General features: G+C 41.0%; 1 protein-coding gene and 1 pseudogene across 1 annotated transcript in view; both read left to right on the top strand.

Moving 5' to 3' along the window:
- The window catches only part of MCM10 (minichromosome maintenance 10 replication initiation factor), a 37,133-nt gene that overhangs the window by 2,663 nt on the left and 21,953 nt on the right, over positions 1-12,517 (top strand). The window contains exons 2-8 of the mRNA XM_006150002.3: positions 61-142; positions 3,163-3,501; positions 4,136-4,240; positions 4,394-4,531; positions 6,535-6,700; positions 7,728-7,893; positions 9,981-10,148. Of these exons, the coding sequence (XP_006150064.1) occupies positions 136-142; positions 3,163-3,501; positions 4,136-4,240; positions 4,394-4,531; positions 6,535-6,700; positions 7,728-7,893; positions 9,981-10,148 (1,089 nt within the window). The 5' untranslated portion in view covers positions 61-135. The remainder of the gene's footprint in view (positions 1-60; positions 143-3,162; positions 3,502-4,135; positions 4,241-4,393; positions 4,532-6,534; positions 6,701-7,727; positions 7,894-9,980; positions 10,149-12,517) is intronic.
- On the top strand, positions 9,119-9,310 carry LOC106735010 (COMM domain-containing protein 6 pseudogene; annotated as a pseudogene).

Here is a 12,517-nt window from a genome sequence, read left to right as displayed (position 1 = left end):
TGGATTTATGAGAGAAACAAAAGAACCAAGGGTGACTTTTCTAATGTTGATTTCACACAGAGAACATTTGATCTTCATCTCCTGGACACCCGATCTTCCTTCGAAGCTCCTTGACACAACTGTTCTCTCGACAGCATGGATGGTAAGGCCCAAGTTTCCGTTTGTTTCCAGAGAAACCACCCTTTTGTCCAATTGCAAAATGAATAATGCTCCTTGACCCTCAGGTATTGTTTCTGTGATTTATAGGAGATCTCACTTCAGTCACTAAATGTTGTTTGTTTTAAGCAAATGAAACTTCTCTTGGCAACAGAGATTGTCTTTTTTTTTTTTTTTTAAGAATTATCTTATTTAACTTTTATTTATTTATTCATTCATTTTTTTAAAAATTTTGACCAAAGAGGGACAGAATTAGAGAGGGACAGAGAAAGAGAGGGAAAGTGAGAAAGCAAGCCACCAGGTTCGCAACTTGAACCAAGATAAGCCATGTGGGAGTCCAGTGCCCCTAACCACCACACCACCTGCCGGCCCCAGAGACTGTCTTTCAGAATATTAAATGGCACATACTGTCATGTATGAGGGATGTTTTATGAGAAATGTATCCATTAGGCAATTTAGTCTTCATGTAACATTATAGAGTACTTACATGAACCTTGAGAACCTTGATTGATACGTGTACAACCTACTACCCACCTGGGCTATCTGGTATAGCCTGTTACAATCTTGTGGGAACACTATTCGAATATGCAGTCTGTCCTTGCCTGGATTGCCTCCTCTTGTATGCTGCACACTGCATTCTCGGAGTCTTTGTTGACTAAGCAGTTCACACTAATCATGGTACAGCAGAGATCCTGTCTTCAGATTCTAGGCCTTAAGTTTGGTACTTGCCTCTTTTCCTTCCAGTAAGGGAGCGTAGACAGGTGGGAAGGACATTGGATTGTTAATCTAGAGACCTCCCTATTAACCCAGGCTCTGTACTGACCTTTGTCACCATGTGTCCCTGCATAAGTCGTTACCAATAGGACTCTCCTTTCTTCAAGTGAGGGGGGTGAGTCAGATATTCATTCAGATAGCCTTAACTTGTTTGCTTTAAATGCCCCTGATTTTATAAAGGAATCACCATGTGACCCTGCATAAGTCGTTACCAATAGGACTCAGCTCCTTTCTTCAAGTGAGGGAGGTGAGTCAGATATTCATTCAGATAGCCTTAACTTGTTTGCTTTAAATGCCCCTGATTTTATAAAGGAATAATGCCCAAATAGGAAACAAACAAACAAAAAATAGCAAAGAAAAAAAGATGAATCAAAAAAGAAGAAGTTCATAAAAATTCTTTTCTGGCACCGGCATATGGCTTGGTAGTTAAAGAGCTGGACTCCCATGTGGTTAACTGTGGTTCAAGTCCCAGACCTGGAGGCTTGCTTTCTTACTTTCCTTTTCTCTCTCTCTCTCTCTCTCTTTCTTTCTCTCTCAATAATTATTTTTAAAAAATTCCCAGGCCCGATGGCAAATTTAAAAATAATAATAAATAAAGTTAAATAATTATTTTTAAAAAATTCCTTTTTGAAGCTTATTTGTTTCTTCTGTAAGATAAGACAGTCACCCTCAATAGGTTCTTCATGCTACACTCCACCCCCAGTCTAAGCTGGCCAGGATCATGGGTACACATGCATGTAGCTTCTCAGGGAGGTCTCAAGACATGAACCTAGAACCTTTCCCATGTGGGTACAGTTGCATTACCACTTCACTCACTTTTCCCTAAACATGAATAATTCTTAACTTTACCAGTAATTCAGGAAATGCAAATCCAAACAGAGATCCTTTGTAAATCATCAAGTTGGCAAAAAATTGAAGTAACATATCCAATACTGGTTAAATGGTGGACAAAAATGTCCATTGCAGACAGTGCTAGTGAGAGTGCACATACTGTGAGGACAATTTGACAGCATCTAGTAAAATGAGAAATGGACATACCCCATAACCTGGCAGCTCACTTCTGATAAAATAGTCCCAAGAAACTCACACATGTGCAAGATATATACATTATTACAGCATGTTTAGTAGTAGGAAAATAACAGAAGTACTCTATATGTCCTTTGTTAGAAAATGGATTAATAAAATATGATGCAGTTTTGCTATAGATGTACTACAGCAATCGAAAGAATAAACAAGAACTCTAGGCATCAGTTTGGATTAATTTTATAATGTTGAATGAACATGGCCTGTAGAATAATACATACAATGTGGGGTATTATGTAAATACTTTAAAAACAATGTGAGACTAAGTATTGATTGTGACTGCCTATATATTTATGAACAAGAGGAAAAATGGGCTGGAGTGATACTCAAAATTATGAACATAATTACAGTGGGAAGTGAGGCTAAGGAAAGGCATTAGGCTAAGATTGGTATGATAAACTTTATCTGTAAAGTATTATTTAACATTAAAGGTAAGTGGAAAATATGACAAAAAACAGTGGGCAATAGGGTATGAGTAGGTTTTACTTTTTTTTTTTTCTGGTACTTCTCTAAGGCCTAAATCTACAGTTAGAGGGTTTTTTTTGTTTGTTTTCTATTCCTTTTCGGATTGGATTTCTTGGAAGTTGGTATACAAGAAATTGTCTCAGGGAACCAGCAGTTAGCGTATTGGCTATGTTGCTGGACTCCCACGTAGTTGACCGCAGTTCATGTCCCGGACCCGGTGGCTTAAAACTCACGCTGGGCACGTGTGCATGCGTGCCCAAGATCCCGAGAGGAGAATGGAGGAGAAGGGATTGCGTGACCATCCCCCCTGGGGGGTGATTTCTCGCTTTCTGTCTCTATGTCTCTCTCTGTCTGTCTGGCGAGTGCACGCGCCCTATAGTGAAAACCTCTCAAAAGAAAAAAGAAATTGTCTCATTACTCGAAGGAACACATGTAGAAGGATCTGGCCTGGTGCTTCACCCACTGTAGTCTGTTAGCAAATATTGGCCCCTTCTGCAACACAGTCCAGGGATCTGTAGAAAGCAACTGGGGATGGGAAAGAAAGAGACAAGAATAACTAATACACAAGGCAAAATGGTGAATCATGGTAATTACCTTGTTACTGTTGCATGTCTGAAGTAATGCTCATCACTAGTGGTTTTTCTCAGGTAGGCTTAATTTCTATCCTTTCTCTTTTGCTCCTAGGGGAGGAAGATGATTTATCTCTGCTGACCGCCCTGTTGGAAGATGAGTCAGCTTTGGATTGTGATTTAGAAGAGAGTAACTCCTTGATCCAAGAAGATGGCGAACCTGACACCTTTGATGAGCTCTTTGATGCAGATGGTGATGGTGAATCTTACACCGAAGAGGCTGATGATGGAGAAGTGGGAAAGACGGAAGACCAAAAAGAAAATCTGGCCACCCTTTTTGGAGATGTGGGGGACTTAACTGATGAAGAAGAAGTTCCTACGTTGCAATCAACAAAAAATAACGTCCTCTCCACTCCTGCCCCCAGTCAAGAGAAAACAAATCAAGAATTACAAGGTGCCCTAATCATTTGCCTTCTCTAATTTCTTTATGATAAACTAGGTGAAGACCACCAGCCTGATAGTTTCCATCAAAAATAGCTGCTGATTCAAGACTGGAGATCAATTCCTTTGTTCAAAACAAATGTGTCTGAGTTAACAGATGAAACCTTTAAGACCAGCATTTTAGCATCCGCGGGCCTTTTTATATCAGTGTCAGCTAGGTATAGCTGATCCTCCATAGATGGCTCTAGTACTTTCCATGCTTGTTACAGAATATTTCTTTGAGATTTATGTGCGTGTGGAACCAGGGACAAGGCTACAAAATTACTATACATTTTATTTGAGCAGGAGTCTGTTCTTAAACCTTGACGTGTATGCTTTTATTTCCGACATTTTCTCTTATATATATTTAAGTTATGATTAAATTCAGTGGCTGGCTATTTCTTTTAATAGTGCAGGAGCCAGCGTGTAGTATTTATGATCTTTCAGTTTGTGAAATAAATATGATCATTTATTTACTCCTTAGAGCTTGTTAACCATGGATATGTACCCGTGATACCCATCACTAGTACACGTTTATCACTAGCTTGGATGTCACATATAGCATTTTCTTTGGCCTGATTCTGAATCAATATACTTTTCTTTTCTAGATGAACTAAGGAAGTTGCAAGAACAAATGAAGTCCTTACAGGAACAGCTAAAAGTAGCAACAATAAAACAGCCTGCAAGTCCAACCCTTCCACGTAAATCCCCTGGTAATAAGACTGGAATTCTGGCAATAATAGGCGTTTCTGTTACTAAGAAATTAAAACATGACTTTTGCATCCAATTCCTGGCAAAACAGCCTTTGCGCTTTGAGCCCCTTTCTAAATCAGCTTTCCTAATTTCTTTTACTTATAATCCAATAGCTAAGTCTCCACGGCCTCCTCTTACGGAGAAGAAAGTTCAGAGAATTCAGGAGTCAACGTGCTTCTCTGCAGAGCTCAATGTCCCTGCTGTGCCAAGAACCAAGCGAGTGACTCAGACCCCAAAAACTTCATCTGCAGGTATGGCACTCGCATACTCACTGTTCCCACTGTTCCAGTTCATTTTGGCCCTGCTGTGCGTGTGTCTTGGTTTGTCCTTTCTCATGGAGAAAACCGAGTTTCTTAGAAATGGGAGCCATATATTTTGTGTTCTTCCTCTATGTTTCTCTCAAAATTGCTGAGAAAATCCATAGGTACAAAGTAGGTACATCCTAAATACTTAACAGGTTGATTTTTTTTCCCCCATATCAGTGTCGCTGGAGAAAGACACAGAGAGAGACAGTGAGAGGGAAAGTGAGAAATCAGCCTCTGAGGGGATGGCCACACCACAATCCCTTCTCCTTCATTCTCCTCAGGATTTTGGGCATGCATGCCCACAGACCCAGTGTGATTTTCAAGCTCCCAGGTCCCGGATTCAAACCACAGTCAACCTTGTGGGAGTCCAGTGCTGGCCTTAGCTACCATGCCACCTGCTGGCCCAACAGGTTGAGTTTTTAAATTTTAGGGTCTTAATGGTTTTACTTAGACTGTAGAAAGCATAACCACTGGATTAAGTTCTCATGCTAGAGATCTGGGCGAGTTTATCTTCAGACCTGTGAGATAAGGCACATGTTCTCTTGGCAAGTAGTCAGGTTTCATTGGAAGCCAGGTGTTCTCGAACGAAAGGGTCCAGTCTTTAGAAAGGACTTCTTCATTAGAATACAATGGTACTCAAGTTCAATCCTAGTTCAGCACACATATTGATACACGCAAAACAAAAATGAAAAAGATTTATAAGTCCTATGTAATGTTTTTGTTGTATCGCCTTAGTTTATCCAAAGTGATTATTCTTTGGAAGATCTAATGGTCCAGGGATAACAGCATTTATTGGCCGCATGTATCCGAAACAGCTCTTTCGAATAGCACTGCCTTTGACCCGGGAGTAGATCATAGCTCAACCTCTTGAGTGTTCATGTTGGCGACAGAGTGTTCGTTAGATAACAGCATTTATTGGCCACATGTATCCGAAACGGCTCTTTCGAATAGCACTGCCTTTGACCTGGGAGTAGATCATAGCTCAACCTCTGAGTGTTCATGTTGGCGACAGAGTGTTCGTTCCATGTACCCGTTTATGAGTAATGCCATGCTCTGAGCTCCTTTGGCATACTGGAATGTTTTATTAGGCAGTTTGTTTTTGAGGGGGTGGGGTTTGGACTTGGTTTCCTGGTTGTAAAATTCTTGGATTGCCCTGTCTCCCACATAGGAAAAGTAACCCAAAGTTCTTTTGGGGGTAAAGAATACAATCTTACATAAGAGGCAGTAATATTTTATTTAGGAAAATACTCAAGTTTTCTAGCCTTTGTGAACATGATCAAATACTTGTAAAATATGAAAAAATAAACCACATCTGGGATATTTAATGTAAGTGATAGACAGTACAATAACCTGCCCCCCCTTACCTTCCCCTACCCCACACATAAAATAGAATAGAGTGGAATGAAATAAAACAAGAAAGAAAGAAGAAAAGAAAGAGAAACTTTGGATTTTCTTAAGGTAGAGTTTGATCTATATATAAATTTACAGGGATTACTCCTTTCTGAAGGAGGGCATTTACTCCCTGATGGAATCTAGCAGAGTGTTCTGTATTTAGTGAATGTTGAGTAAATAACATTGCCTAGAGAGCTCCTTTAGAGCCACACTATCTAATACAGTAGTTACTAGCAACATGTGGCTATTGGATTTTAAGTTAGATTAAGTTAGAAATGTCCTTTCTTAAAAGGACTGGTGACATTTTAAGTGATCAGTGGGTACCATTATATTGGACAGCACCAATGTAGAATATTTCCATCATCCAAGAAGGTTCTATTACACGACACTGCACTGACTCTGAAGGTAGGGCAGAATGGTCTTGTGGACTTCCTTTATTATCTCAGGACGTGACTACTGTATGTGTTGGTAAGAAAAAAGAAGCAATTCTAGGAAAACTGGTTTCATAATGATCAGTGTCGTTTTCATTTCATTTAATTTTCATGTTAATTTTCTAGAGCCCATGAATTCATCTTCAAGAATGACAAGTGCACCCTCTCAACCACTCCGAACTATTCCTGGGAACAAACCTAGCGGGTTGACTAGAGATGCAAGGACAGGGACCTCACGGAATGCTGGGGATCCGGCGGTCTCTGTGGAGGCCTTCTCTGGCTTGCGGCTCAGGTCAGTAGCTCCAAAAACCTTCTCACAAAGCTCATGTGCACCACTAGATGGCTCTTTCTCCTCTCAGAAGATAGTCTTTCAGAAGGACTATGGTGTGTTTTTAAAGCAGAGCCGCAAAACACTAATGACTCTTGAACTGAACAAAACTTGGCAGTAAGACTAGCGATAATACTGTGTTTGATGCAGTATAGTTGCATAGAAGTGTTTTTAAAAGACCTTTTCTTGTTCACATGATGAATAAAGAATATGTATATGTGAAAAGGAAATGGACAATTCATACTATATTCAGACAGAAATTGACAGATTGACTTAGTAACACAGACTATTTAAATTTTTTTCCTTTTTTTTTTTTTTTTTTTTAAGTTTTTTGTTGTATGGTGCACGCGCTTGCCAGAGAGATGAAAAGAGAGGGGGAAAGTGAGAAATCACCCCCACGGGGAAATGGCTATGGCCCAGTCCTTTGTCTTTAATTCTCCTCTTGGGATTTGGGACACTCACAAACGTGCCTGTTGTGTTTTTTAAGCCCCCAGGTCCAGGACTCAGACCTCACAGTTGGTCATGTGGGATCCAGCTGCCTTAACCTCCACACTACCTCCTGGCCCCATCATCCTTTTTCTTTGTTTGTTTGCTTGTTTTTTAAATTGCCAGAGAGCCTGTGCTCTCACCAGAGAGGGAGGTAATCTGGGGGAAGGGGAGAAAGGATCCCTAAATGGGATGTGGTCATTCTACAATCCCTTCTCCATTTCTCCATCTTAGCAGGATGTTTTGCACACATGCACATGTGCCCCACATATTTTTCAAGCTGTAGGAGCTAGAATTCAAACAGTGATTGCCTATGTCAGGTCTGACTCCCTTGACCATTAAACTGGCCCATCTTATTTTTATTGATCTGTAAAATGTATGCCTTGTCTATTGAGAACAGGTAGCAGATATAAAGGTTTTTGCCCATAACACCTTCCCTTGACACTTGGTAAGGTGCTGAAAAATTCGTTAGGACAAAAATCTAATTGCTGGCTTTATAATCCAGACGACCTCGAGTGTCCTCTACAGAAATGAATAAGAAAATGATTGGCCGAAAACTGATCCGACTTTCTCAGATCAAAGAAAAGATGGCAAGTGAGAAGCTGGAAGAAGTGGACTGGGTGACATTTGGGGTTATATTGAAGAAGGTCACTCCACAGAGTACTACCAGTGTAAGCCATCTTACTGAATTTTAGCTACTTTGTTGAATACTAACAGTGGAGCCTCATGTCCTTAATTTGTTACCTTGAATCTGTCAATATTTCATTTTGAAATAACGTCTAGTAGCTTCCAAAGGTATCAAACCATCACTGGACTGGTATTAAGTATATGCAAAGAATGTGACACTTAAAGGAAATCTAGTTGTATAGGTTTCTAGGACTGTACTCATTGTCCAAATCATTCTTACTGCATTTCAGTTGTCATTGTTTTTAGTGACACATGTGTTGTCCCCATGACACACTGTAATCTCTCCTATGAAGGAGACAGGCAGGTAGTCAGAGAGGCTGAGTTCACAGAGCCTCTCGAGAGCTGTATTGATGTGAGATGTTAGTTGCCAAAGTGCTAGAGTTGTTGGCCTGTGCCGGGGTAGTGTGATGTATCTAATCTGGTGTCTTTGACAAAAAGTATAAAGAGTTTCAAAATCACAGCTAACCAAAACATGAGAAAATTATCTTCTGGCCTGGAGTTCTAAGCCTCCTCTTTCAGCTAGTTATATGACCTTAGGTTGACTGTTACTCTTTGCTAATTTAGGTCTAGGCCAGCCTTAGATTTCTTCAGGAGCTCTGACTCCAGAAGTTGAGTTTTTAAATTTTATTTATTTATTTACATAGGCTTTGCTATATGGCATGTGCGTTCACCAGACAAACAGAGAGACAGAGGGATAGAAAGCGAGAAATCACCCCCTAGGGGGTATGGCCACGCCTCAACCCCTTCTCCTCCATTCTCCTCTCGGGATCTTCGGCATGCACGCACATGTGCCCGACGTGAGTTTAAGCCACCAGGTCCGGGATGCGAACTGCGGTCGACTACGTGGGAGTCCAGCAACATAGCCATTACGCTAACTGCTGGTCCCTCCAGAAGTTGAGTTTTAGATTACTGGGTCCTACTCTAGCTCTATTACCATTGAGAGAAACGTAGGCAAGTGTGGTTTTCATTTGATTAGGTCTTAATCACTTGACAAGTGACTGTAATGTCATTGAAATAATAGGTGTGATGTGTCATCTGAACTCTTGCCAGAAAGGCCACAAATCCATAAGAAAATAATGTAACACTTGGGTCCACCGGCCTTGGTGAGATGAACACTGGTGTCGGCCATGGATGGGGTCAGATGAGCCCCCACTGGATGCCAAATCCAAGGTCACCAACCAGCTTACAGATTTGCAGTTGAAACTGGGGATGGCTGTGAGCTCTGACAGTTGCAGATCTCTTAATTATCCATACATGGCAGTGATGCTACAAGTGATGGGTCATTCAGGGCAAGGAAAGAACAAATGCTTTGAAATGACATTTCCACAGTTTCGGAATTTCTACAGCCATCTCAAGGAAATTGCTGCAGTTACTAAAAGTGAAAGTCGGTTATTTGGTTGAGAACTTGCTGCCATCATTCTTAACACGGACTTCGCTTTCTGCAGTAATACCGTATAAGGATCAAATGATATTTATTGAATGAAATTACACTTAGGGTTTTCAATTTTTTGAAATAATAAATCAAACAAACCGGGATTAGTAATGATCGTGCAGCCTTGTGAAGGTACTATACGTGACTGAATTAAATGCTTCAAATGCCATACTTGATGGTTTGTGAATTATATCTCATTAAAAAGTCAGGAACAGATGAATGATTGATATGGAAGGCAACATGAGTTTATGTATTAAAACAATAGTTTTAGGGACCAGCAGTTAGTGTAATGGCTATGTTGCTGGATTCCCATGTAGTTGACCACAGTTCGAGGCCCAGGCCCGTGTGTGTGCATGCCCAAGAGGAGAATGGAGGAGAAGGGATTACGGTGTGGCCATCCCCCTTGGGGGGTGATTTCTCTCTTTCTCTCTCTCTGGCAAGCGGACACTCCCTATAGCAAAAAACCTTTTCAAAAAAAAAAAGTTTTAAAACGAGAAGGGTAATACGGTATTAAAACCTAGAGAAAGATTAAATAACTCATGTTACCTGTTTTTTCACAATAGAACACTTGAGTCATTATGAAGATAGTGTAACCCATGGTTCAAAAATGATTAAAATAAGAATAAATATTCATTCCAGGGGAAAACATTTAGCATTTGGCGACTGAATGATCTTCGTGACCTGACACGGTATGTGTCTTTGTTCTTATTTGGAGACGTTCACAAAGAACTCTGGAAGACGGAGCAAGGTACTGTTGTAGGGTTGCTCAATGCTAACCCAATGAAACCCAAGGATGGTTCAGAGGAGGTAAATATCTGTTTCTGTGATTCGTTTGGTTGGTTGGTTTTCTGTATAATTACTGAGTTTTATCAAAAATGTTTGTATTAATCTACCTATAGAAAAAGTCACACTTTTACATTAGTATGTAGTCATTATGTCTTTTAAAATTAGTTCCAGAGTTCCTGGAGTGTTTTTGAACTCTTATACTCTAAACTTTTATCCCTTACGTGAATTTACATGGTGGTATCAAGATTCTGGCAGTATTTTTACTAGTTGATTTGGGCCAGCCTGTGTTGTGGTGGTTAAAGTGGCTAGATCCCATGTGGCTGACTCCATGGATCAAGTTCAGCCCTGGTGGCTTGAAATATATGCTGGGCACATCTGCCTGCATACCCAAAATCCCAAAAGGAGAAGAAGGGATTATGGTGTGACCATGCCTCATGGGGTGCTTCTCACTTTTCTTTTCTCAGTCCATCCTCTACAAGCACATGTGCTCTCTAGCAAACTTAACTCTGTGTGTGTGTGTGTGTATGTATATGTATAGCTTAGTTGATGTGATTTTGCCCCATTAATTAGTATATCCATAGCAATTTAGAATCATAGTGACTTTTTATCCCTCAAGCAATAGTAGAGTTTTGATACTGCCTACTGCTTCTCTAGTAAATTGCACATCTAGACACATCGTAGATAGCAACAGGCCCTTTCTCTCCTCACACAGCAAGATTTGCTCTATTGTAGTCAGATTATTGTCAAGAGGAAAAGTTATTTCAGCCCTAGTATTCACCGAGGAATGGCAACAAATCTCTGTCCATTGGTCAGGAATGTGTTTGACTACAAATAATAGGAAAACTTCACTATAGTTTCTCATTAATTAACAAAGGATTTATAAAAGGTAAATATATCATAAAAAATTCCAGATATAGACAGCATAGTGATGGCTGGGTAATGTCTCTGTGAGTCTCTCAGCCTTTTTCTCCTGGTCACAAGCTAGCTTTGAAGTTCTAAGCATCACTGTGAAGCAGAACACTGTGCACTGGTATTGGTCCCTGGAAGGGGAACACCATGTATCAGTTGCCAATCCCAGGGGAAGATTCTAAGCTCTTACCAGTTTCCCCTCAAATTCTAAATCTGACAGGTTTCCAGTTTTGGCAGGAGACTTTGCACAAACCCAGCTGTCAGGACGAGTCCAGTGAGATATAACACTTGCAAAAGTCAGGCAAAGCCACTTTGCTATTCACAGATAGGCAGCAAGAATCAGCAAAGCCTAGAATCGGTGGTCAGCTGGACCCCCCCCAAGACTCAAGAAAGCTGCCCAAGGCAAATGGAGTCTTATCTGCACGTACATTGCACTCTGCTCTAGGTTTTATAACCCACGAGTGACTGTAGTCCCTAAGCTCAAGCATCGCATGGAGAGATAAGAACAAAGCCTGGCTCTTCAGAACAGTCTTTATCAGAATATTGCATTCTCAGTGTATTCTACCTGAGAACTACAAGCAAAAAGCAGGGAGCTAGGTCAGCCCAGGGTTTTCAGGAGGAACTTGTTCTTTGGCAGTCATATCTCCATTCAAGGCAGTAAGTAAAGAGGATGGAAAAGTCAGCCTCCTTGATCTTCTCTTGCTAGGAAAATAAAAGCTTCCCTACTGACTCCTACTTGGTTGGCTAGAACTCAGATGACCATTGCTAGCTGTAAAGAATACTGGGAAAACAGGTAACAGGATCCATTAACTAAGGATGAGCACCTGGCCAGCCCGGATGAAAGTCAGGATTCTGATAACAAAGAGAAAAGTATGAGTAGGGGAGCCAGCTGAATGTGTCTGCATTCCCTTTTCTAAAACTATTTTATAAAACACTGGCTCAAGACCAGTGGTTGGCGTAATGGCTATGTCGCTAGACTCCCACGGAGCTGACCACGGTTCAAGTCCAGATCCGGTGGCTTAAACTCACGCCGGGTGTGTGCATGTGTGCCCAAGATCCTGAGAGGAGAATGGAGGAGAAGGGATTGTGGCATGGCCATCCTCCCTGGAGGGTGATTTCTCGCTTTCTGTCTCGTTCTGTCTTTCTGGTGAGCACACGCACCCTATAGCGAAAACCTCTCAAAAAATAACAAAATAAAACACTGGCTTGAAGTTCCTTTGGAACAATAAAATCTTCTGAAGTCAGCACCAACCATTCTTGCATCCATCTTGCTAATAAAAGGCCATACTGGGGCCAGCATGTGGTATAGTGGTTACAATGCTGGACTTTTACATGACTAACCATGGTCAAGTCTCAGACATGGCGGCTTGAAAATCATGCCAGGCGTGTGTGTTTGTGTGCCTGAAATCCCAGGAGAATGGAGAAGAGATTGTGGCATGGCCATCCCCCCTCGGGGGCGATTTCTCACTTTCCTGCTCACT

This window comes from Tupaia chinensis, unplaced genomic scaffold, assembly GCF_000334495.1.
Source record: "Tupaia chinensis unplaced genomic scaffold, TupChi_1.0 Scaffold000275_1, whole genome shotgun sequence".
Lineage (NCBI taxonomy): Eukaryota > Metazoa > Chordata > Mammalia > Scandentia > Tupaiidae > Tupaia > Tupaia belangeri.
The sequence above is the reverse complement of the archived record's forward strand: the minus strand, read 5'-3'. Positions and strand labels throughout refer to the sequence as shown.